Source organism: Onychostoma macrolepis, chromosome 20 (assembly GCF_012432095.1).
Source record: "Onychostoma macrolepis isolate SWU-2019 chromosome 20, ASM1243209v1, whole genome shotgun sequence".
NCBI classification, from domain to species: Eukaryota; Metazoa; Chordata; class Actinopteri; order Cypriniformes; family Cyprinidae; genus Onychostoma; species Onychostoma macrolepis.
In genome coordinates, this window is record NC_081174.1 from 24,308,021 (window position 1) to 24,335,376 (window position 27,356).

A 27,356-nucleotide genomic window follows, 5' to 3' on the forward strand; every position below is an offset into this window, starting at 1 on the left:
CATTGACATATCTGCATTTTCTTTGATAGGAATGCGACAAGGCAACGACGTTGGGACGACCTATCGATCAACCATCTATGCTTACACACAGGAACAGCTCGACCAGGCATTGTGCTCCAAGGATAAATATCAGAAGGTATCCCTCAACCACCCTTTCATATATCTCCCCTCCATATACAAACAACCCTCAGGTGATCAGTTTGCGGATCAGTGGTTCAAAACTAGTTTGGCTTCAGGATCCAGATATTACATTGGACATCAAGTGCCAAAAGCAAAAATGTTTTTGAAAATATTATTTGTTGTCTTGAAAATATTATTGACATTAGTTTTTTGGATCTCAGCACTCTTCAATTGTATTTAAAAAATACTAATAATAATACTAATGATAATTTATATATATTTTATTTAAAAAACTGTATAAATTATACAAAAATACAAAATGTACTTCAAGGGTAAAAAGAAAATGCTTTTTTTATTTAGGAAAAAATAAACATTTGTATATAAGGGCAAAAAAAGGAGGGAAAATAAATTAAACTATTTAACTAATAACTTATTGAAAATATGTATTTAAAAAAAAATTCTGAAAATATTTTTATTTTGCCATATAGGATGCTGCATGAATATGTTGTATTGGAAGATTTTATATGAATAAATTTTAGTCTGTTCCTCAAATTTATGCAATTTCATGGTATCAGAACTTTTTTGATACTTTTTATTATTTAGTCATTGGACATCATGCACCAAAAGCAAAAATGTCCTTGAAAATATTATTGGTTGTCTTTTGGATCTCAGCACTCTTCATTTGTATATATGAATAATAATAATAATAATAATATTATATATTGCATAAAAATTTGACAAAAATATAATATGTGAAAAATAAATAATAAAGTAATACAATTCTAATATTAAAATAATTATTATTAAAACCATTTTTTACATCATTTTAAAACAGTTTGTCGAGTAGTGGAATATGTATGTGATATGTGATCACTTATTAATGTGTTAACTTATTGATTTGTGTATGTGTATACACACACACACACACACACACATTAATTATTTTAATAATATTTAATAATATTATTTTATTTTAATGTATTAGTAGCATTACTAGAGTTATTTTTGTTGTTGAGTATTGGAATATTAATGTGATATTCATTTCTTCACTTCCGCAAAGCACTTTAAGGCAACAGGCTTAGAATGGTATTTTCCCTCCAGTCCACAACCTTATCAGAGCAGACCTGAAATCCACCAGTTGACAACCACTTCTTTAGAAAACAAAAGCTGTTTGTATTGCCGGTACCCTCATATAATGGTATGCCTACACCTCTGGTCCCCAAGCGGACAGTAAGAAGGGACAGGTGTTGAGGATTACAGTCCTCAACGGTTCTTTCTCTGTTTGATAACCTGCGAATCCATGCCAGATGAAACAGGTTTTCTGCAAAGCAGGGAAATATAATCTTACACATGAAATAGTAATTCTGTTTGTCTCGTAGACAGCTTGGAGTAGGGAGCCTTCAAATCCGTGCACGAGGAGGTTCAAAGCCTTTCGGCGCTGAGTGCGAACGCTGCCATCTGCATTATGCATATATTTTTCTCTAATTGCAGAACGGCTCTGTTGTCGAGCCGAAAATTGAGGTTTCTTGGTCTCGGTGGTGCAATGCATTACAAACCTGCATGCAGTTCACGCTAACAACCCCACCCTTTCCGTCGAAGCGAAGCCTGTTAGAACAATAGAAGCAGAGGAACTGACTGTGGTTCTCACATGCACTAATCTTCCCTACCGTACCCCTGTAGTCTCATTTTCTTCCTTCAAAACCCTTCCCTCCCTTGTGTATGATCATACTTGTGTTTTTTTGGGCTGTTTCTCTTCTCATTCCCTCAGATCAGTCCACAGTCTGAGATGAAATTAGCAGCTGTGCGTTCTGTACCTCACCGAAGCGCTCTGTTGTATTCACGCTCGGACACATGCAGACAGTGTCGCATTTGACACATTTGACTATTGACGAGATGACCTTGACTGTCTCATCGTCCCAGTGTCCTTTCTTGCTTTCTTTGCACTTCACATCAGATCTCGGCTGCTTTTGTGCTGATACCGAGGGTTTGTGCAGCTTCTCTTTCTACATCAAAAAAGCCCAAATGAACGGCGCAGTCACTCTTCGCTCTTGCCTCAGCCCTCCATTTTGAACAAACGCTGAACACAATATCCAATATCTTTTCCTGTGATATGGTGCATTTGGTATCTCAGCAACTGATTCTTGAAGAAGGGATGGATCTCACTGGACAGTGATGCTCGCAGACACATTCACACATGCTCACAAATGAAGTCCTCGATGTTCACAATCAAAATGCTTATTTTAGAGGGATATTAAGAAGTTTTCTAGCAGAATAGAGACTGATTTGGAGATCAGCAATCAGGGCTCGACAATAAGGAATCTTTTCTTCTGCATGCAGGCCATTATTTCACTTAGTTCAGATTTTTACTTGCCACATTTTCACTGGCCACACAGCCACAAATATGAAAAAAATCTGGTTTAGTTAACAGTTTAACTATGTAAATTTATATAAATTTAAAAAAAATGAAGGAAAGGGATGAGTAGAGGGATAAAGCTGATTTATAAAAATAATATATACAATCTTTCCATCATTGCTGAGAAAGCAAATCACAGGAAATGATTTTTGGATATTGCATTCAGCATGTCTTCAAAATTGAGCGCTCAGGCATGAGTGAAGAGTGATAAATATATCATTCATTTGGACTCTTTACAAGTGTATATATATATAAAATATAATTATTTATATAAAATTGGCTCCAGACTCGACATTAGACCATCATTACTACTGAGTCCACTGAAGTGTCTAAATGATGGAACACGCAGTGCTGGAACCCAGGGGATGAGAAAAGGGGGCGCAGGCCTCAGAGCGGGACAAGCATATGGGTGCGATTTGTTTTTTTTCACGCAGCGCTGGCTCCAGCTGATGACTCCCAGTGGTCTGCACCATTGGCCTCTGACTTTCTGATCAGTTTCCTGCATCCAAAATCAGACACTTTTTAAAATCATATTTAGAATTATACAGAGTTTTGGTCTTAGATGCTGATTGGTTATTGCATTTTATCCCATAGAGACCACCTATAACCTTAGTCTACATTTAAGGGACTATATCTATTAGCAGATGGATTCTTCTGTATGAATTTGCACAATAAAATAATATTTTTATCCTGTTTTTTTAGAAGTCTTTTGTTTCTTATTGCTTTGGCAGAGCAGCCTTTTTGCTTAGAGAATCATCCAGTATTAATTGCTTTGTTTTCTTGCCCTGAAATTTCATGGACAAGGGTTCTGTTAATTGAGAGCCACTATATGGCCCTCTAAAATAGTTCTGTTTCATAAAAATAGGGCATGAAGAGATGTTTTTTTCCCCCCTTGGAAAATGGATAATTTTCAGTTTGGCTTGTTGCACGGCTGAATTCATGTTCATAGAAAAGTGGGATTTTGCAGCAGTTTGGTAAATTACTGTAAGCTAAAATTACTGTAAACTACCAGTGCTGCTTTTTAATGGTAGATCACTTATTAGCCCTCATGTTCTGTTTGTCATGTTCAAGTATTTTCCTATATATGTAAATGTGTGTATATATAGATTTTTATTTATTTATTTATTGTATTTTCTTGCTTTGGTCAAACAGAAAGCAACATTGACTATTTTGGATAACAGTGACATTTCTGTACCCAATATAGTCAATCTATCACATTATTTGATATAAGTTACATGAGTTGGCTTGATAAGGTCAGAGGAACTTAGAATTTGAGTTTGAAAAAAAATCACTACTTAGGCCTTTTTTTAGACATATACCATGGGGTCTCTGGGAGTCCGAACCTATAGCCTGCAAAGGCAATTTCAATAGGACAAGCATTAAATATGTCCTGCAGCACTCTCTTCTAGCTGCACAGATGAATAAGACAAGAGTTTCTAAAGGCTGCATGCTGTCAAAGAAGCTTTTAGCTGCACTAGGCTCTGCATTTCTCATTGTGTTTCTGTTCTGAAGCGCTTGCAGACTCACACGCTCCCTCTACTGGCCACTTTTTAACTGCGTTCTCTTTCTCTCTCTCACGTATTCGCTCCATCCTCCATTGTCTGCTGTCTCTCTCTCTCTCTCTCTCTCTCTCTCCACCCACTCCACCCCCTGCCGAGCCATCTGCGCTTAGGCAGGCCCTGTCTCCATGGCAACAAGGGAGGCCGCGCTGGCTCCTATTGGCCCGCTGCCCAAACGGAGAGGCTGCCTGGGGTCGAAGGTCGTCTGTAGAGTGCCGCCTCACCGGTGTTCTAATCAGCTGTTGACCCCTAGCCACAATGAAATGAGTGTCAGAAGGCAAGGGGTTAATAAAGCCTGGTCTGACTGGCAGCTGGGTCCATTATGAGTGAGGGACAGGAGAGGGAGACCGGTGAGGGGGGGTTGGAGGATGCTGGAGATGAGGGACTCCGATCTTGGGTTGGGGGCCCGTCTGTGTTGCGTAAGGCAAGATTTGATGTCACCATAAATTGTGTCTGCAAGGGTGGAATGAAAGCTGTGGGTGGCTTTTTTTAGGATTGTAGCGCCTGGTGTTAGTGTGAGGGATGTTGGGAATTTGGAGGGCTACTGTATCTGTTGTGGGGCAACAGTGCTGGATATGATTGTACTCGATGTACAATTAAATTACTTTAACAAGGCATAGCTAACGCCAGCTTTTAGTGTGTGTATACTGTTAAAAGTTTAGGGTCGGTAAGAGTCTCTGTCTGCATTTACTTGATCAAAAATACTTTAAAAGCAATCAAATTTGTGAAATATTTTTACAATTCAAAATAACAGTTTTCTGTTTTAATATATTTTAAAATCAAATTTCTTCCTGTGATGCAAAAGCTGTATTTTCAGCAGTCATTACTCCAGTCTTTAGTGTCACATGATCTGAAACATTTCTTATTATGATCAATGTAGAAAACAGTTGTGCTGCTTAATATGTTTGTGTAAACTAATATTTTTTTTTCCCTTGTTGTGTGTGTGTGTGTATATATATGCACACTTTTATCTTACATTTTACTTGTGAAAAGTTGATAATAATTAGAATTTTATTTCTAAGAAGCATCTTGTAGTTGCACAAGGCTTGTAATGTGAAATTAAACTGTAAAAGTGTTAACCCTGTTACCTTTCTGAAGGCATAATTATATACCAGAATATCTTAAAATTAATTAAGAAACATTGTTAATTTCGCTTGACATGGCAAAATGCAAATGACTAGCACTGTCTGAGAGAAGCAAAAATCTTGTAAAAATTTAAAAACATCCGTACTAACTGGAAATGGCAGTTTTCTGGAAGTCTGTTGAGTTGCATTCACAGTTTTACATATGCATTTCACATGTTCCAAAAGATGAGTGCTTCATAAGATTTTAAAATATAAAATTTCATGTGGAAATGTATGGTTCCTTGGGGCAGACTTGTTCCCCATGAGAAGAGTGACTCTTGTGTGATATTCAAAGTCTTTAGCTCAAACGGAGTGGAATATTGTGAATTTAACCATCTAGTTGCTAGGCAACCATCCATTCAATCCATCCCATAATTACACAAAATGCAATTAGCCACAGACCCTTCACGCATGCAAAGTTCATTGAGTTTCACCATAGGGATAAAAAGTTCAAAGCGAAGAATATTAATAATAGACCAGTGCCAAAACGAGAGCAAGAGTTTTTTTTTTTTTCGTTTCTTTTTTTTTTTTTCTACTCAGCAGATCTACAAATCTGGCTTCACTGGAACCTTATATTAAAGTCACATTTCTCAGCACATAGACATTAGTGTTATTTTAATATTACATACTAATAGTTTTTTAATTAATATTTTAAATTAGCTTTTATTTTTACGTTTTCATTTTAATTTTAGGTATATTTTTGGTACTACCATTAGTTTTTTTTAAATATTACTATTATAATTTTTTTATTTCCAATTTTACTAATTTTGCAGTTGATTTTTCATCTAATATTTTATTTAGTTTCAGCTTTAATTAACAAAAATGTTTAAATAGTTTTAGTTAAGGATAATAACCCTGATAGACGCTGCAGTGAGCCACCAAATTCAGCCCTCATTTTAGCCCAATATCTGCACCCATTTACACCACTAAACTGCCCTTGTTCAGATCACCTTCCGGCTGATTCTCAAAGCAAAACATGAATGTCATAGGCTAGCAGCGCTTTGCTTCATATTAGTGCAGAGAGTGACGATCGCTGAGGGTTTAAATGAAGGAGATTTGCTCTTATTGACCTCTGCGAGATTGTTCAATATTCAATATCCTGGTCATACCCTTTCTGTTTCCTTAATTGGCAGAGACAGTAGCATCATTCTGCATAGCATCATATTGCTACATAAAATGCTGGTAAAAGTAACCACAAGGGGGCAGTGTGTCCTATCCACAGGGGGCAGCGCTCCATCCGTCCACCCCCCTGCCTTTGTGCTCATTTACTCTCTCTCACTTTCTCTCCTTCTCTCTGTCCTCACGTCTCAAGAACTTGGTGTGGCATGTTCCCATCTATTAGCATCTCAATTAAGGGCTAACAAAAGACAGGTTTTTCCCCTCCGAGGCCTCCACATGTGTGGTTTACCTAGTCTCTGTGCGCCCTGAGCAAAATCCTGGAGATTGACTGCACTCCACCAATTACACCTCCCCATCAATGTCTGCAAGAAATCACAATGGCCTTAATTAGCGACTGCAGCCTCACTCTATTACACGCTAGCGCAGTAAAAGCCCAGTCGCACCTTCGCCACCAGTCTCCCATGGATAATGTGGGCTGTAATTACGAGGGAGGAGGTGTATCGGAAGTGGGTGTTTGTGGCTTTTTTACTTTCATTCTGTGGCCTTCCAATGACGGCTAATTGATTTTTAAAGGAACAGTTCACCCAAAAATAAAAATGCTGTCATTATTTACTCACCATCGTGTCATTCCTTATGTGACTTTATTTCTTCCTGGCCACTGGCATGTATGGCTTTATTTTTTCCAAGGAGGAAGAAAAGAATATCCCAACCACATGATCAATATAATGTTAGCAAATGAAGATAAAAGCTGAAAAACTCCCCACCACAAAGAAATCATAAAAGTGATTCATATATGTATGCACAACAGTCTGTCTTCTAAAGTCATATGATAGTTTTGTGTGAGGAGTAAAATTCATTATTCACTTTCAGAAAATGTAAAAAATTCTAATTCATAAATGAATCATTGAATCATTCTGTTGAGTCAGATTTTTAATGAATCAATGAAACCAGTCTGAATGATTCATTCACAAATCAGAGTGATAAATGTAAAATTATTAATTTATTATTGCCGACAAAAGATTAATCGTGATTAATCGTATCCAAAATAAGTTTTTGTTTACGTAATATATGTGTGTACTGTGTATATTTATGTATATATAAATATACACGCGCATAGTATATATTTTGAAAATATTTACATGTATATATTTATATCAATATAATGTATGTTATATATATAAATATATTTAATATATGGACATAATATATTTTTCTTAAATATACATGCATGTGTGTATTTATATATACATAATAAAGATACACAGTACACACACACATATTATGTAAACAAAAACGTTTATTTTGAATGCGATTAATCATTTGACAGCACTAAAATTTATAAATGATATGTTACATTTCTTGTTGTGAGAATTTTTATATTTGGGTCAAATAATGATTGTTGTTTAGAGTAGTAGCATTTTTTATTGTTTGTGTCAAATATTATATTTTAGGCATACACATACAACTGCGCTATAAAATTTGACAATTCACTAGTTTGCCGCAGTCTTATTTTAGTGTTATTTACAATTGAATTTTCATTTAGGTTATTTTTTAGTAATCTTGTTAAGTGTTTTTTGACATTTTTATCCCCTTTTTATAATATTACTGTTTAAATTTAATTTATTTATATTTAAATTATTCGGTTTTAGTTTTTATTTATTTTTTTAGTTGTTTTCCAGTAATTTTAGTTCTTCAACCTTTCAGTTAGTTCCCAAGGCAACATTTCTAATTTTCAAGATTTTAATTGAATATTTTTATTTTATTTCATTTCAGCTTTATTTCAATTAACAAAACAGTGTTTAATAGTTTTAGTTTTAGTTAATGATAAAAACCCTGGTTTGCCAATGCCAGTATATTTTGCCATCAAGGGCCCATGCCAATGTTTTTGACAGCTACAAGAACAGACAGACAGAGAAAGCGAAAGAAACACATCGAGCGAGAGAAATGACAGGCCGGATCAGACTGCAGTAGACTGATAAGAGTAAATGGAATGTGGAAGGAGGCCGAGTGTTTTCTAGGTCTCTCCATCCGTGTGAGGTGTCGAACATACCTGAGTCTCATTATAGAGTGTGTGTCTGTGTGTGTGACTGCGGGCCATGCGTGGGCTAATTAGCTTTTCCCCCGACCGCTCTGCGACCGTTCCCGTTATTTCCTGACCAGCTTGCCAGGCCGGCACCCCCTCTTCCCCTCCCCCATGTGTGGCTGTTCTAAATGGAGACTCAATGCATGCTGCTCCCCGACATCCTAATGTACCCGACCAGTTGGTTTAACAAACACAGCGCTGCCAACCATCTGCCGGCCAAATCTGTCTTGAAATTGCTTTAGTATCAAACTGAACTTTCTTTGCTCAGTGCTGCTCTTGCTTCCTGTGTCCTGCCTTCCTCAGTGTGTCGCTCTCTGCTCCTCGACCCGGCCCTCTTTCCAGCTCCTCGCTGCTGACCCATTGTCATTTTCTCTTCTTGTCTTATCTCATTTTGGTTCATTTTATCTTTTTTTTTTTTTTCTCCTCTTGCATGTTCTTAACAATTGTCATTTATTGGCTTCTCAGTGTCCATTATCGAATCAAATTATTTTTATAGTTGTGATGTCACCCCATCTTTTCTCTTCTCTGTTTTAATCATTGTAATCTGTTGTCTCGTCTCGTCTCGTCTCTTCTCTTTCCAAATTCATCTTTTCTAATTTTTCTTGACTTTTCCTTTCTTGTTTTCTGACAATTGTCATCAGTTGTCTTCTTTTTTAATCTTGTTTTATTGTTTTGGTCTCTTCTTTTCTCATCCTCCTTTCCAGTGTTTTACATTTCTACATTAATTTAGGATTTTTTTTGTCAAACTGTAGTAAAATTGACTAAAATGCATAAATATATATAAATACAAATTTGAAGAATACATTTCCAGGATATTTTTGTCAAAAGACTCTTTTTTTTTTTACTTTTTAAAAACTCTTTTAAAAATTTTTATGTACAAGCAAAATCTGAAAATGTGTTTAAATTAATAGATTAATTATGTTTAAATATTTGGTTTAATTTGACACTTTTTCATAAACTCAGAGTTATTTTTGATGATTAAAATTAGATGTAGTAAAAATAGCTATAACGAAGAGTGACAAATATTGATTAAAAAATGATAAAATACCATTTTTATCTGTTCTTTGTTATTATCTCATCTTGTCCAGTGTTAAAGGTATACTCCACCCCAAAATGAAAATTTTGACATTAATCACTTACCCCCATGTCGTTCCAAACCCGTAAACGCTTTGTTCGTCCTCGGAACACAATTTAAGATATTTTGGATAAAACCGGGAGGTTTGCGACTGTCCCATTGGCTGCAAAGTAAATAATACTGTCAAGGCACAGAAAAGCATAAAAAACATTGTCAAAATAGCAACGAGAATACTTTTTGTACACAAAGAAAATAAAAATAACTACATTTATTCAACAATTCGTCTCCTTTGTGTCTCTCTGTATCAGCATAGCACCATTTTGGAGAGCATCCGATGGACGCAAAGTGCGTACGCTATTCTCTGTCATCAGTAACGCATGGATACGCTGTTTCCGTTCAAATCAAAGAATATGGTTAAAATGAATAATACAATATAAAATATTTACATATTTACATAACTGAACTTAGATTCCAGTGTAGTCAAATTGTAGTTAAACTGAATACAACATGAAAAAATATAGACTAAATTGAAAGGATATTTTTCGGGCAAAATACAAAAACTGACTAAAACCTAAAACTGTAAAAATGAATTTCACTTCTCTTCTCCTGCTGTATTTTACACCTCATAGTTTGACACATTGCATCTCATAAAGAGATTCTAACACGTCCAGAGAAACTGTATGATTATTTACGCCAGTTTCATCTGAAGCATAATTAAACCCCCACAAACCCAAAGCTTCAGAGAACATTTCTGCCTACAGTCCAGCGTGACAGAACTACTGTTTCCAGATCAGATGGCTGGCTGTCTTTATGGGTTTGCCTTCCCTGTTTACCATCTGACCACTGATCCTCCCGTCCCATTTCCTCCCCTCGCTGTACTTCTAGCGGCTGCAGACAATCCAGGTTTCATTTTCCTTCATGATGATATCCTCAAGAGACCTCAACAAATGCTATAGAACAGATTTTTGGCACAGGCGAGCACATAGCCCTAAACATCATTATGGACAGAAGCACAGAGCTGCCAGGAAATGAACGGTGCCACCTTCCTCACCAGCTATGCCAGTCTCAGTGCCAGCGGATGCGTTCTCAAAGACACAGACCCTGATCTCAAGGGCAAACCCAGCACAATCACATAAAAACACATGCGTGCACTCTCAAGCAAACCACTTTTAACCCTACAATGCATAAATACCTCCACCCTTAGAATCCATGCGTTTTCTCAATAACACTGCTTATTTTGTCATAGAAAAATAATTAGGCGTGGTATATTAGTCACATTTTGCCTCAGCCTCATGTTGTTCCAAACCTGAATGACTTTATTTCTTCTGTGGAACAAAAAAGATGTTTTGATGGATGCCTCTGGGTTTTTCGTCCATACGGTGTTCTTTTTGTCCTCATTTTTTGTTTGCTTTGTGCACAAAAAGTATTCTTGTAGCTGGGCCTTGAACGTGTCAGTTGCATTGCTCTCTATGTAGGTTCAGAAAGCTCTGAAGTTGTTCTGAAGAGCTCAGTGAATTCAAGCATGGCACTATGAAGAAAAAGAGTTGCATGACGTTTCTTTGGAGATTTTATGCCTTTATTATCCACTGTAAAAGATAAAAACATTAGGGTTTGGAGGATGGGTAAATAATGACAAAAAGATTTAAGTGAACTATTCCTTTAAAGGGATAATTTGGAGTATGTGTGTACTGTATATCACCTCGAAAAGTGTTTAGTCTTTGCCTATAATATTCCTCTTGCTAATTCGATACTAGCTTTATGACACCTAGCTTTTTCCTCCCCTCTAATTTTACACTTACCCTTCTTCCGTCTGAAATTGCTTCGCCAAAAAATAAGGCTCCTTATCTCTGACTCTCACATTTTTTCTTTTTTTTACTTAACCAGGACATGCAGGTATTTGCATACCAAATGACTTCTCTGTCTGACACGCAAATTAATTAGTCTGAATTTTATGCATTTAGCAGCGTGCAAACAAAACACAGGAACATGTCACCAAACAGCTCAGCACCACGCCACCTACTCCACCGCATGTTTCAGAGATGACTCCGTAATCATTTCACTCCTGACATTTGAGATTGCGCGAGGCCTCGTGTCTTTTGTTTGAAGTCCTATTTTTTTATAGCACCTTCCTAATTTTTTGGTTAGTCACAGTGTAGATTGTATTCTTTTCTAAGCCCTATTTGAATTCTGAGATTCGTATAAAAGATAAAACATCATTTGAGTTCATGCAGAACCAAAATAACGGTCATTTGCATTTTATCCCCAGTCAAACGAACTGACGTGTCGCATGTGGTCAGCGTTGACATCATCCATCACGGTGTCCCTCAGAGTGAAGCTAAAGGTCTTTGTCTTCATTCGTTGAACTAAACAGCCTTTGCATGAGGTCATTGGAATCAGGCCCTGTGCGTTTGTCTGCGGATCGTGTTTGTCTAGCCTCTTTGTTCTGGAGGACTCTGGGTCCCTGTAGGCTGACGACCCCCTTTCTGAAGCCGTATGACTTGAGCATCACTCATGGGTGGGGTGAACCGCATGCTCCCTGGAGGCAGAGTGACCCCTGACCACAGGAGGCATGTGGCATAATGAAGAAGATCTGATTGAATAAGTGCACAAATGAATAAAAGATAGAACTGACATGCAGAGAGAAACTCTCATCCAGCCAGTGTGGCTTTCTCTCTTTGTGTCTGCTGATTGAAGTAGATCTGTCTTACAGACGGGCCCCGCTAAAAAACAGAACTGAATGCTGTCTACACTAGCCACGACGGATGATGCATCAGAACGGTTTTCAGTCTGTCTACACTGGAAGCATCGAAGCTGCATGTGATCTGCAAATATTCACTAAAAAAGACCAATCAGATATTATGGTTTCAGCTCAATGGTTTAACCTTACTAATCCATTTATGTAATTATTATTACTATGACTGATGAGTGTTGGAAAAATTGCATGTACATATCGTAAGCAAAAAAAGATGATGCAGATTAGTAGATTGGAGACCAGAAAAAAAACATCCATCCATCCACACACTTGTATATATTTAAGAAAAATGTTAAGTTTATATATTAAATATATTTATGTATGATATAAGTTATATGAATATAAATATACACATGTAAATATTTTCAAAATATATGCTGTATGTGTGTCTTTATATTACTGGTGGGCATAGATTAATTTTTTTAATCTAGATTAATCTCACTGTAATCTTGGAATTAATCTAGATTAATCTAGATTAAAATGGCTCATTTGAATTCTGCCAAGTAGATAAGTAAACAACTAGCAGTCATCAAGAATTTAATATTGATAATAACATTGAAAACATTGTATGATTATTCCTTAAAGATAAGGTTTTAATAGTTTTAGTAGTAGTAGCCTATTACGTTCTGCCCAATGTCTTCAAGTGAAACCAAACTTTTATTTTGACGGGTTGCCGTGAATACCTTTACGTTTCTGTGTATATGATATGAGGATAGTTTTTCTCAAATGAAACGCTCGAATGCTAATGAAGTGACTCTCAGAGCAGTTCTGGAGATGTTGTTCATGTATTTATGTCCTCATTTAGTGAGACTACAGACGTTAATATCGCCGCAAGCGTCACGCGGTCTTCTGTATGAGTAAACAAACCCGCGCGTCTTGCGCCATACATTAACACAGAGACACGCAGAAGTCATATTTAAATAGACGTTTTGCGTCTTAATATTTACAAATAGGAGTGGGAGTGTGCTCACTTGTGTGTGCGCTTACGTTTGTTTGTGTGTGTGTGTGTGTGTGTGCGAACCGGGACGGAACTCCGCTGTGCGCGCGATACAGAGAGCGCGACCATGTAATGTAGAGACAGAAATGACTTGCCGATTTCCATTGGGAAGCTTCTTAAAAATAAATTTTCCCTGAAGCAAACCCGGCGGCTTCATAGCTGCATCCATGTTAGCACGCATACACACAGGTTCGAAGACTCGTTCTCGCCCCCTACAGTGCTATTCGGCTAGGTATACATCCGCGCTAAAATATCGAGGTGAAAGTCATCATAGCTTGCGTAGTATAGACCCAGCTCCCAACCCAACTTTGAGAATAGATTAACGGCGATATTTTTTTTATCGCCCCGATAAGAGTCTCACGTTAACGCAGCACGTTAACGCCAATAACGGCCCACCACTACTTTATATACAGTATACATAATAAATATACACAGTACACACACATTATGTAAACAAAAACCTTTATTTTGGATGTGATTAATCGCGATTAATAATTTGACAGCACTACTATTTATCATCCATCCATCCATATACCATTCTTTCTTTTGCTCTACCTATCATTCTGTCATTCTGTTTATCATTCTATCTATTGTTCTATTTAAATAATATATAAATAATATTTATTTTTCCAGATGGATAGGGGAAATAGATTAGGTGACTGTCAAATGAAAGTGCCACAATGGATGCTTCCAGTCTAGACAGCTTCATTAAATATAATAGGAGGAATTTAGTTCTGTGTTTTATTAATACATGAAGACAGGAATTAAACTAAATTGACCTGGTTAAATAACTTCGTTCACCACACTATATGATTCCCACTGATTTCAAAGCATTCAACATTTTCTACCTGTGACTTGTTCCATGTTTGATTCATATAAAAACGACTCTTCCTCAGAGAATGAAACCATTCGCTGGTTTTGAATGGCCGTCTCGACATCAAGGCCACTCAAGGAGCTCAAGGACAAAAGGATGAGGTGAACAATAACGACAGACCAGAGACCCTGAGCCAGACTGAGGAGCTCAATTGTAGGCTAGAGTCAGGCTGAAACAAAAGGATAAAGAGAATAAACCTGGTGACATCTCTTTGCTGTTTATACAATCGCCCTCCCAGCAGTTTCAAATCAAAGAACCGGACATTATTTACATTCCTTGTGCTCAGCAGCTATAAAAAATGAATCCTCTTCAAGGAATTAAATAATTGTTCTGCAAGCTAATTTGAATGTTGTTTTCCACATCAAAGCCACGTAAAGCTCAGTAAATTCTCCACAGAGAAAGGAAAGAGGTAAACAATAGCACAAATAAACCTGAGATCTTACAGTAGCTGCATTCCAATTCACTTCCCATCCATATACAGTGTATATGAGATTACGTTAGGTTGAAGTAAATTAATGCAAGATTTTTTAATGCAAAAACACAGTAAAAGTAATATTGTGAAAAAAATAAAATAAAATATATATATGTATATTTGTTTTTTTAAATGTCATTTATTTCTGTGATTGCAGAGCTAAATTTTCAGCATTACTTTAGTGTCACATGATCCATCAGAAATCATACTAATATACTAGTTTGGTGCTTAAGAAAAATTTCTGAGCACTAACTGTATTCTGATACATTTTTTTCAGGATTATTTGATGAGTGTTCAAAAGAACTGAGTTTTTTGGAATAATGTAAGTCTTTACTGTCATTCTAATGCATCCTTACTGAATTCAAGTATTCATTTCTTTCTAAAAAGATGGCACCAATTAGATGTTCTTGCAGTTGTACGAAAATAGAATGTGTAGTGATACAAGAGGCACGATAGACCAATCAAAATCAAGTATTCCAGACCGAGTGTAATAATACTTCCTGTTTCCTAAATGAACCTGATAAATTAAACTCATTTTAACGTTCTCCATAATTACAGGCTCTTGGCTCACAGCTCTGGTCTGTTTTCAGGGAGGTTCTTGCTTCAGCTGTTCATATCTGTGTCCCAAAAGGTAGAAATGGAAATTGACAACTTGATATGCCTTTATCAGTAAATTGGTCATATCCCCCTTCTCTCTGATAGCACAAAACCGTGCCATGCTGCCCAACAGCACGTCTCCTTGGTGACTGTTCCTGCTAATAGCTGCACATGTGTTGGAGTGAGCTGGTGATGGTATGTTGATGGGTGGAGCCAGACCCTGTGCTGGGATTTGCTGCATTTGGCCAATGCCAGCTTGGCCAGCTGCTGGTTGGCACTTGCCCGTTGAGAGCGGCGGTTGATGGTACAGACCTGGAGTTCTCGTGCTGTGTTATTTAGCCAGTGTGAAGGCATTGCTAGGCCTTGTCAGATGGGTTTACGGACTCAGAAAGAGATAAGACAGCAAACAGGAGAGAACTATTTCACCAGCAGAAACTACACTCATAGGTTTACTAGGGCAAAACCCTTTCATAAGGTACTAATATGTACACTTTAGGTGCTATTATGCACATTTAAAGGGATAGTTCACCCAAAAATGAAAGTTCTGTTATTAATTACTCACCCTCATGTCGTTCCAAACCTGTGAGACCTTCGTTCATATCCGGAGCACAAATTAAGAGAGCTCTCATAGACAGCAAGGATCCTTACATGATCAAGGCTCAGAAACGTAGCAAGGAGATCTTTAAAATAATCCATGTGACATCAGTGGTTCACCCATACTTTTCGAAGCTATGAGAATACTTTTTGTGCGCAAAAAAAAAAAAAATAACAACGTTATTCAACAATTCTCTCCGAGTCACCCTATAGCGCCATTTTGTAGAGTATCACATACATAAACAACATATGCTGTTCTGTGTCAGAAGCACCATACGCTTTGATCTGAACATAAACAATGTATCCGCGTACATACATTTCATACGTTGTTTACATATGTGATACTCTCCAAAATGGCGCCAGGGTGACGTGGAGGAGACGAAATGTTGAATAAAGTCGTTATTTTTGTTTTCTTTGCGCACAAAAAGTATTCTCGTAGCTTCGAAAATTATGGGTGAACCACTGATGTCACATGGACTATTTTAACGATCTCCTTGTTATGTTTCTGAGCCTTGATCGTGTAAGGATCCTTGCTGTCTATGGGAGGGTCAGAGAGCTCTCGGAATGCATCAAAAACATCTTAATTTGTGCTCCGCATATGAACGAAGGTCTTACAGGTTTGGAATGACATTAGGTTGAGTAATTATTAACAGCATTTTCATTTATGGGTGAACTACCTTAATGTACTAAAACGCACCCTTTAGGGTTAAATAAGGTACAAAGGTGTATCTTTTGAAATATCTTCACACCACTGACAGCTTTTGTACCTTTTTTCTGAGAGTGTAGATACATGCAATATTGATTTTTATGTGTTTTTATGTATGGCTATATGTAATAATATATAATATTTTTCTTAAACTTTATAATATGATTTTATACATTAACATGTATCATGAAAAATAAACAAATAATTTTTTTAGCATTTATTAATCTTGACTGATGTTCATTTATAAAAAATACTATTGTTTATTTTTAGTTCATAATGTAATAATGTATGTACGTTTTTAAATAAATATATTAGTATTTGTAGGAATTAACATTTAAAAGAATAATAAATGCACTTGTTATTTCATGTTAGTATTAAATTGTACTAAACAAGTCAGAACTCAGTATCAGCTTCCACTGTATCCACTGATTCAGTGGATCTGATTCAAAACAGTAACTTGCACAAAGAATTTGAGACCTGTTTTATGAATCTTTTTGACTGACTCATTAAAAATAACTGGTTGATAAGAGTCTTTTGTTTGAGAATTTGGCATGCTGTGTTCATTGTTATGTGCAGGAAACACATACAATATGTCTCTCATAGATGCAAAATTTTTTTTTTCTTGAATAGATTTTAAATTATTCTCCCTTGGTTTTATTTTTTGTCTCATATAGTCACAATTTGGTCTGCAACCTGTGCATCTATAAAGGAAACATCGCATGTATTATTTTCAGAAGTGTCCACATGTCAGAAAAGACCACTATAATTGGTCTGGCTTAACCATGTTAACCTTAAGCTTAACCAGAAAGATCCACCAGCATCACCAAATCATTTTTTATAACTATAATAAATCAGTCTGGGCCAGCATGGAAATGCATGCTGGTCTTGTCAGCAGGTCTCAATTTTATTTATTTTTTTAAGAGCTTTCTTCAAATTCCATGACATTGTGGCAACCTCAATTTTCTGCACAGGATGAAATTTTTCATCTGGTGAAAGCAGGCACATTTTGCCCACATGCCTTCCAGTTGAACCTGTATTAATTTGTCTTCACTGGCGGAGCTCCCTGTGGCCCCTTAGGGCACCTGATGGATGGATGGATGTACAGGGTTTGCTAGGACTTTATAAAAAGACAGCGAGACAGAGAGAGAGATGATATGTCTGTACCTAGCTCCTGTCTCCTGCATCTGCTCCTAACAGGTGCGTAACTGCTTCTTGCCAGATGGTCAGCAAAATGTGGTAGTTGGCAGGTTCCTTCACAGAATCAACCCTCCCTCTCACACAGGCACTGATCAGATGCAGAGATGGACAGAAAGGGTTAGAGAATGGGAAAGGTTGGTGACAGAAAAAGTTCCTAAGCGCTATTGCAAGCAAAACCTTTTTTTTCAAAACCTTTTAGTTGTTTTAAAACTAGGTGCAGAAATGGTGCTTTTTCAGTGTGTAATTCTGTACTAAAGGGTGTCAGGTGTCACAGTGTCAAGAATTGAGAAAGTTGTTGTGCACACATTTTTCCTCCCAAAGATGGGAAAGGAAGAGGACTCTAGAACATTAAGTGGTAGAGTCATTTACCAAGGGATGTTGTTGGCCACAATACAAAGTGGAGCTTTAATAAATGATGGCAATAAATTGTGTTTGTTATTAGTCTGTGGTAAAAATAAAATGTCTTTTAAATCAAACTTTTCAAATTGTTAACATATATACTGTATTACATTAATATATATATATATATATGTATAATTATTATTATTTTTATTATTATTATTATTATTATTTTTAAATAAATAATTCGAACTCTTAAACACAACATGATGCAATGTGTAATTGAAAATGTGTAAAACACCTTTGGAAACTTCCTTCATATTACCACAGTCCACAGGGCCCTATTTTTAAAGACTTTTTTAGACTGTTGGTGTTAATGTAGAATTGATGTGCAGCAACAGTTGGCTATCTAACAGCTTTTAATGTGGCTGATCCAATCAGATTTCAGCATCACAACTATCTGTTTTATCAATTTGAGTTAAGTTCAGTCCTCGGGTCAGACTGTCCACAGGTGAAGGTGTGTTGTGGAAAGGGAATCGGGTGCAGTGATCTCTTAGGTTCAGAAAAGCCACAGTCCCACTGCTGTCTCCCATCGACCCCAAACAATCAAACTCTGACTGAGAGAAAGACAAACGGGGACAGATCAATATAGACTCCACACACCGACCATGTGGAAGCCGTGGATGCTGCAGGGATCATTGGGAGTGTGTGCTTGGCCTGAGGCATTAGGAGTGCAGGGTACTCATCCTTCCCATAATCCTCCTAACGGACTACTTTCAACATCTGGAACGAGAAGTGAACATCTGCCCTTCCTTCTCAATTTAGAAATCCCCATTACTCCCTTTTTCTGGGTCTCTCACTAAATGAATGCTGTACTGCTTCACAAAGAATCTATCATGGACCTGGAGAGAACACCAGGATATTAAATATCACAGAATAATATTGCCAAAACTACAAGTTTTTTAAATTTTAAATATTTAAATTAATATACTAATGTTAAAAAGTAGAATTCCTGTAAGTCCTTTTCTTTCTTTCTTTTTTTTGGTCTTTTCTTCACCAAGGCTGCCTTTATTTTATCAAAAATACAACAAATATTACAATTGTGAAATGTTTTTACAACGTAAAACATTTGCTTTCTATTTTAATATATTTTAAATGGTAATTTATTCCTGTGATGGCAAAGCTGAATTTTCGCCAGCCATTACTCCAGTTTGGTGCTGAAGAAATGTTTCTTATTATCATTGTTGTAAACAGTTGTGCTGTATTTTTGTAGAAACCATGATACCTTTTTTCAGGATAGCATTCATTTTAAATATAATTGTTTGGAACATTATAAATGCCTTTGCTGTCACTTTTGATGAATTTAATGCATGTTTGCTGAATAAAAGTATTCATTTCTTTTACATTTTCTTAAAAAAAAACAACTTTTAAAACAATAATGTAATACATATACATATTTATATATACAAAGACAAAAAAAATTGCTTGTTTACTTCTAAAGGTTAAAGACAATGGATAATTGTTATTAAAAAATTAACTTGTGGCTTTTTCTTAGTAAAGGAAACCTTGATTTCAACATTTAACAGAAGTACATTTAAAAACAAAAAGCTTGATTTGTGGATTTCATTTCATTCTATTTTGTTCTAATATATGAACTTCATTTTAGGATACAACAAAATTACACTGATCTCATCAGGTTAAATGTGCTCAAGTACGCTAAATGTCACTGTATATTGATCATAAATGGCCTTCTGTCATCAGGTGCTGACTGAAGAGGGTTTTGGAGCCATCACCACAGAAATAGCAATGACTAAGGAGTTTTACTATGCAGAAGACTATCACCAGCAGTACCTCAGCAAGAACCCCAACGGCTACTGTGGACTGGACGGCACCGGGGTCTCCTGCCCAATAGGACTGAAGAGTAAAAATTAACATGCTGCTTCTGTCCTGTGATTTATATTAACTTGCCTTAATTAGAGCAATCGCCACTGCAATACCCAGCCCTACATGATATTGTTGGATATAAATAAAAACTGTATAATACAACTGCTCTATAATGCTTCGTATATGTGTTTTTGTGAACAAAACCAACTGACATTTTCTGTGTAATGCAATGACATACATACATTTTAAGTGTGGATTAAGTGTCCATATAATTTTTGGGTCCACTGTGTACTTGAGATTTAAATAAAAGATAGACACATTCTTGTCTATGACAGGCAGGATTGCGGGTTCATGTTTGTGTGCTTGTTCTAGATCCATCTGTCTATTCGATTCGCATACATATCTATTCATCCCTCCATCTGTCCGCTACCTATGTGTTTCCTTCCATCCCAGCCGTGCAAACAAGTGCTCTCGTCCCTTTCTAAAAGAGTCAGCTCATATTTCATCTCCTCAATTAAAGACTTGACTGTAGTCCCACACAAACAAACACAGCCTCTTGCATTCACACAGCAGAATTTGTGTATGTTGTACATGGAACGCTGTGAAAAACGAGCCCTTTGTTGACGACACAAACAAACGTGCATGAACACCTATTAGCGTTCCTAATGCAAAATAATCTAAGTATTTTTAAAGGTTAGTTCACCCAAAAATGAAAATTTGCTATTAATTTACTCACCCTCAAGGGCATCCAAGATGAATTTCTTTCTTCAGTAGAACATTGAAGATGGTTTATAGCTGGATCCATGGTGAACCTTTGGTGATTCACAAAATGCAAGTCAATGGGTGCCGTCACTTTGAGAGTCAAAAAAGCAAAACAGGAAATACATAATTAATACCCATGGCTTCTAACAACATATTGAGGTCTTAAGAAGCGAAATGATCGGTCGGTGTAAGATGATTATTTTTGGGAGAGCCATTTCTTTCATAAATAAATTACTCTAAGAAAAGTCTGTAAAATACACTCAAATATTAATATGAGGGAATTTTTCGTATTGTTTTTATAAAGATGTTTTATCCTAGGTGTTTTAAATTATGCATTGCATAGAGTGCAGAAAGGATGACATATTTTTGTAGGCCCAAATCCAGAAATGAGTATTTTAGCACTTCAGTTTCCATCTTTCTGAAGTCAGTGGGATTTTTTATTGTTTATTTTATTACATTTTTTATTTTTGGGGGTTAAATGCCTAACACAAGCTCAATATATTTTTGCATTTTATTCTACAACAAAAAATACATCAGTAAATCCTATTGTGATTTTTAAAGCTTTTATTTATCATGAAAAAGGCAGGTGCTAAACAAGTGGCTAAATGGGACTACAGAGGTTGTCGGGGACATTAAATGTAATCGCATCAAACAGGTAAACTAATCTACAAACTAGTTCTCTTTTGTGTTTATAATTGTGATTTTGCAAACTATTCTAACTCAAATTTCCTAGGAAAAATGTTTTACATACTGTAATGGTGGTGACGAAGTCATGTGACCGTTGAGTAGTTCGATTATTACCTTGTATTTAGGCTTTAAAATTCATAAAAATTGTGTTCATTTGTGAAGATTATGTGTACGTATCATAAACATTTGCTGGTCAAAGAGCTTTTTTCTTTTTTGCAATAACCCAAAAGCCAATGGAAAAATCCTATTTTTATTGAAGGAACCAGGGTGATGCTTCTTCCACTCAAATATTATAATTGCTAGGCACAGAACCAGTAATACATTCAATGAAAATATAAAAGCATAATGCAGCTTACATGTAAAAATGAGAGCAGCCAAAACTCGTTATTCAAAATAGAGTGAATGTGATATTCTTCTAAACAGTGAGTCAAAGACAAATGCTTCTGTGTTCACAGCAAAAATAGATATTTGGGAAAGCAATTGGTGTTTATGGAGGGTCTCTGGTGGGGCTGTGGGCATGTGTGGTTTTGGCTAATCCTCTGAGCAGGTGGCTACCGCTCCATGCACCTATTCCTGTGCCACACTCGGAGAGGGCCTCTCTGGGCAAGGCTGGCATTGGTGCTCAGGAACCTGGCCTGGCACAGCTTCTAACAGGCTGCTTTCTGCAATGCTGTGAAACAAGGACACTCGGTGACGCACGCACTTTGGCCCTGGAACCTGGGCCTGGAACACACACACTCTGTTTACTTGGACTAGCCAAGTTAGTGGCTCAGTCAGGTCACAAAAGTTTTTTTTTTCTCTCACGTTAAGTTTAAGAAGGTCACATGACCAAAAGGTATTAAAAATTCATCTTCTTTTGTTAGACTATTTGCTTCTACAATTCATATGCACCTGCTTATGCGATTTATCAGGAGTTGTTGTGGCTTTTATATTTTGACTTAAAAAGGGCAAGCATTCTTGCTTACATAACGCAATACAGTGACATACGAATGACATCATATTTAAATGAGACTGATTGCTATTTTATTGCAGCCGAGTCTCACAGCTACAGAAATAAATGTGGAATTTAGCTGAAAATTGGTTTTAAAATGTTCATTTCACAGTATGTTTCCTCTTAGGTTTGAGTAGTTAGCAATAACAGATGGTAAGACTGCCATCTTCTGGTTGATAGTGAAACTGCATTTGTAGGCAGCCATTATAAAATGGGTCAAATTGCATAAAATGGGTAGCAAATGGAGATTTATTTGCATTACTGAGACGATGCCTTCTGTTAAAGGTTAACTTTTAGCTCTTCTAAAATAATATTTGTCTTACTATTGAAACACCACTGGATATCCTTAAAAATAAAGTGTCACATAAGTATGCAATGTGGTTTATGCATGTTTTCTCTCTTAAAGTAGCTAATAAAACGAAGTCTGCATGTTTTGGTTATTTGTTGTTAGATGGTGATCATTAATAGTGGCCACCTAATTAAAATCATGTGATCATGTCTGTTGATCCGTGTGACCTACAGTGTCAGGAAATGAGAAATTGTTCAAATTTACGTACTTTAAAAAAATAATATTTCTTAAATTGCCATGTTTAGCCCATAGATCGGGGTAGGCAACGTCGGTCCTGGAGTGCCGCTGTCCTGTAGAGTTTAGATTAAACCCTAATCAAACACACCTGAACAAGCTAATCAAGGTCTTCAGAATTACTAGGGCTACAGGCAGGTGAGGTTTTGTTTTTGTTGTTTTTCGTCTGTTGTTGCAGTCTCCGCAATTTTGTTGTCGTTGTGCGTCTCTTTAGTTTCGTTTTCAACTGTGAAACAATGGCCCGGGACAGTGTTGCCACCATGTGGAAAAACTGATTACTGCAAAATAACTTCAGTGCGCATGTGCGACCTGAGCGTACAAAGTACGCGCGGTTACAAAAATCGGGCGGTGCGCAATTCGCGTCACGCGCACTGTACGCGGTCCCTCGCGTACGCGTAAAAAGTGAAGTATACTTTGTCCTTAACACTCCCTAAACTCTAGCCTGAAAATAAGTCTGAACTAAAAGCATGATACAAGACTGCAAGCCATACTAAAACATGAATATAAAGTTAGTGAGAACGCTATTGATTGACTGCCTGACCTTACCTCAGCATCGCCTAGAAACCGGCTGACGACGACGCGCAAAAACTGCAGACATCGTTTGTGGCAGTTAATTAATGGTGAAAATTTTGTGTTGTTTCCTCACTAAAATATATAACATTGGACCAACGAGCAACTCAGACCTACTCCTGATGAACCTTGTGTTTACTTTCTAGGTATAGCCTATATTATATATACCACTCCTGGTTTCAAGTGGTAAATGTTTTGTGATAAAAATATACTAAATACTAGTGAAATACCAATATATCGGCAAGGACGATAAAACAGACAATGTTTGGTCATGTTGAGACTATGGGCATTGGCGATAGAGATACATATCTATTTCTATAGATCATCGAAATAGAGATTTTATTTTAGCCTATGCCTGTCTCATATACCGTAATTAAATATTCATAAATGATTTCACATTTATTTTATACTGTAAAATCATCAGATCACACCAGAAGTTTAAAACCAAACTTTTTTTTTTTAATACTAACAAAGAATCATCTCAACTACTTGTACATGGCTACCATGAATATTTGTACAAAAATGCAGTAAAAATATTATTGATTAATATATACAGATATGTCTCCTTAGTGTCGGCAGGCAGGACGCACATGTAGATGACAAGAACACCAATGGTCTTGCACGAGTATACACAATACAGATATTGTTTCCCAACATCAGTGACACTAACTTCAGATCAAAGACTTTAAGAACAGAGATAATATCATGTCTTCAGGAGTACATGAAAAATGAAAGGAAATACAGTTACTGGATGATACTGTGTACAGTCATGTGAATAAGAAAGTGCAATACAGAACAATACAAAAATCTTAAATTACATGACAGTAAGGAAGGCTGGCAGCGTGTGAGACTGCGATAGATTTTTGTTGTCGTGAGGAAAGAATATGGGAAGAGCTGATAGGCAATAATGAATTGAAAGGGAAAGTCCAAGGCAGTGGACGGTTGGTTGGTATCGGTTTTGTTATATTGCTCTTGTCCCATTCTTTTACACATTTATCCTATTGACATGTACTGATCCTATGCCTTTTTTTTTTTTTTCAGAGAAGCGGACCAGAGTGTGCACTGCTAACTAAATCAAATAAGGCTTGAGGCTGCGGTAGCATAAGGAAACATCTGTGTGTCAGACGGTGATGTCAAAAGAGAGCAGTAAGTACCCTGTTTCCAGAACAGTGAAAGAGTCACTGCTTCACGCGGATGGGGTGTATTATTTCTACATTCTTTCAGGCTAATGGACACAGACAGATGAGTCGCAAACCAACAGCATTTGGACCAAAGAACAATTCAGTTCAACAGAGATTTGAGGAAAAATGGTTGTGGCTACCGCCCTCAAGTAGTGAACACTGAACATCAGATGTTTAAGCCTGATAAGCTCCTTAAATTTACAACATACTCGTACAATAATACTTCAACATAGGGCGTCAGTCAAGTATCACAGTAATGACACATCACAGTGTTGATGGACTGTCCGGGATGAGCTTCATTTATATAATTTTGGAAGAAATAATATAACCATAACTAACTAATGCTTTCTCGTGGTGCGTTTGACAACTACTCGGGTATAGTGCCTTTGTGACTCAAATCTACGGATATGGTATGTGCATGCCTTGATGTTATGTACTTTGGATATATAAATAGATGTTTGTTTTTTAGCTTAATAATCCGTAAATGAGTTAGGCACACCAAAAAGATACTGATTGAATAAGAAAGGTCGACATCACCCTCATAACATTTGCTTTTTGTTACCCACTGTGTAATAGCACTTGGAAGATCTGTCTCAGTAGCATCCTACACAATTTCTTTGACATGATTAGAGATGAACTTGTGTGCGAATGAAGTCTCACAGACAATGAGGAGAGCTATGCTTTTGGGACAACTACATTAAATTCTAGAAAGGAGTAACCATGCATAATACAGATTTCATTAAATGACATCTGATTACCCATTGATGTCATTAATCTGTAGTGGGAGCTTACAGAAAAAAAAAAAAAAGGTTTCCATCTCGAAAAGGGCACAAGCACGACAAAAAATATTCACATTGAGGAAGCAACTCATATAGGTTCCATTGAAAGGTGCGATCAAAATGTCAGCTTATCGTTCGGAAAAGCGTCGTTTTTCTGTAAGAACACTGTTGGCGGGGCACATAGACAATTATACACAGCGGAAAATAATAACGTACAGTTTGCTACCAGAACATGCACTGGCCTGAAGAGAACACTTCTTGCGGTCTGCTCTTTTTGCTATGCAAAAGTGAACTGTTTTTGCCATACTAGGGTTATTTGACAGAAATTAGTTAGGCAAGATATATTTCTAGGGGTGCCACATGCAGCGCTGGTGTTCAGCCACATTTAGTGGCAGGCATGCCCTTATGAAGAACATTATATTATTAATGGCTTGCTGGGTACAAATGGTACATGAGTTGTGGTGCAAGAGCAAAGCCAAGTGGCCAGCTATCAGCCAGTAGGCACATCTGACACTATCATGTGCCACGGCCCAGGAGCCAATCAGAAATGTAGGTGAGAGCAGGGATGGGTACATGCTGCCTCTAACTGGTGATCAGATGACATTACAACAGAGTCAGATTGGGAAAGAGTTACAGAGAGCGGCCATATTTAACACAGAGTATTGCAACATAAAAAAAAAAAAATTGTGTGACAGCACATCGAGTATTGTATACATGTGTGTGCTGAACGAGAAACACAGATCAGAGTCCCTCAGACCCTGCTTGTGTGTTTAATAAGGTTCTGAAGGAGGGTGGCAGAGGTCCTGTGAAGGAGATGGTGGAGGGGATAAATCCTCCTGACTCTGTGTGGAGCTGTAGAGTTCAGTGTGAGACTGGCAGGTCTGGGCGTCGGGTCTGGATGATTTTTGGTTTAGGGTTGTTCTTTGGTTCCTCCTCCTCATCCGTGTCGCTGTCACAGACGTGGACCACCACGCTGGGCGTAGACTCTGTGCCTGCATGTAGCTCAAACTTCTCACCTGTGTGTGTAGAAGAGAAGAATCTGTCAGCTTGAGAGTGCCTCGCTAGTATATCGAATACTGGAAATATTTTCACAGAGGTTTTGCTGGAGATATAAAATAAATTGGGAATATTACAGTGATTTGCAGTTATTGCACTCATGATTTGGCCATTGTTTCACAGTTTTTCTTTGTTTTATATATTCTGTTTTTAAAATTTGTTGGTAACTCTTGGTTTTGAATTACAATGTGGCTTTGCAAGTAAAATTTGGTAAGTTTGATTAATTTCCTCTAATTAGTTCTAACATTCAAAATTCCACTGAATTAAATCAAAACTGATTTGTTCACGAATACTTTTTATATACATTAAAATGATTTTAGTGAGTTGGTAAGATTTTTGAAAGAAGTCTCTTATATTCACCGAGGCTGTATTTATTTGATCAGAAATACAGTAAGAATAGTAAAATATTGTGAAATATTATTAGAATGTAAAATGAATGCTTTCTATTTAAATATATATTTATTCTTGTCATGGCAAAACTGAATTTTTGTTGAAAACTAATGTGCTGCTGTTGTGGAAAATATGAAATATTTTTGGGGGATTCTTTGATGAATAGAAGCAGCATTTGAAATATAAATCTTCAAAAATGTTTTGAAGGGTAGTGTAGGTATATATTGCTGTTCATTATTATATTGGTGTGTATAAATGAAAATGATCAATTATAGCTCGAAAAAAGCTATAATTTTTGCATTCAACTTTTTTTATTCTAATTGGCTTGTACAGTTGTTTATACTGCATTATATTGAACATCCTACATTGAATAAAATATGACTATCAAATTTCCCATTAAATTACTTAAAATAAACTGTATTAATTTCTCCTGCAATACTAACAATCAGGCC

At 36.7% G+C, this 27,356-nt stretch overlaps 2 protein-coding genes and 1 long non-coding RNA gene across 6 annotated transcripts in view; 1 reads left to right on the top strand and 2 right to left on the bottom strand.

Annotated features, from left to right (window-relative positions):
* The window catches only part of msraa (methionine sulfoxide reductase Aa), a 74,803-nt gene extending 54,559 nt beyond the window's left edge, over positions 1-20,244 (top strand). For all 3 annotated transcript variants that reach the window (XM_058755689.1, XM_058755691.1, XM_058755690.1), the window contains exons 5-6: positions 30-136; positions 19,783-20,244. In XM_058755689.1, coding sequence (XP_058611672.1) covers positions 30-136; positions 19,783-19,953 — 278 coding nt within the window. In that variant the 3' untranslated portion in view covers positions 19,954-20,244. The remainder of the gene's footprint in view (positions 1-29; positions 137-19,782) is intronic.
* On the bottom strand, positions 16,303-23,127 carry LOC131526950 (uncharacterized). Its single transcript, XR_009267561.1, has 3 exons — positions 23,020-23,127; positions 20,642-20,757; positions 16,303-17,770 (listed from the first exon to the last, which is right to left on the bottom strand). It is a non-coding gene; the product is annotated as an uncharacterized LOC131526950 (long non-coding RNA).
* A 1,385-nt stretch (positions 23,128-24,512) lies between these two features.
* rcan2 (regulator of calcineurin 2) overlaps positions 24,513-27,356 on the bottom strand; it is a 77,037-nt gene continuing 74,193 nt past the window's right edge. For both annotated transcript variants that reach the window (XM_058755257.1, XM_058755259.1), the window contains one exon: positions 24,513-26,474. In XM_058755257.1, the coding sequence (XP_058611240.1) occupies positions 26,320-26,474 (155 nt within the window). In that variant the 3' untranslated portion in view covers positions 24,513-26,319. The remainder of the gene's footprint in view (positions 26,475-27,356) is intronic.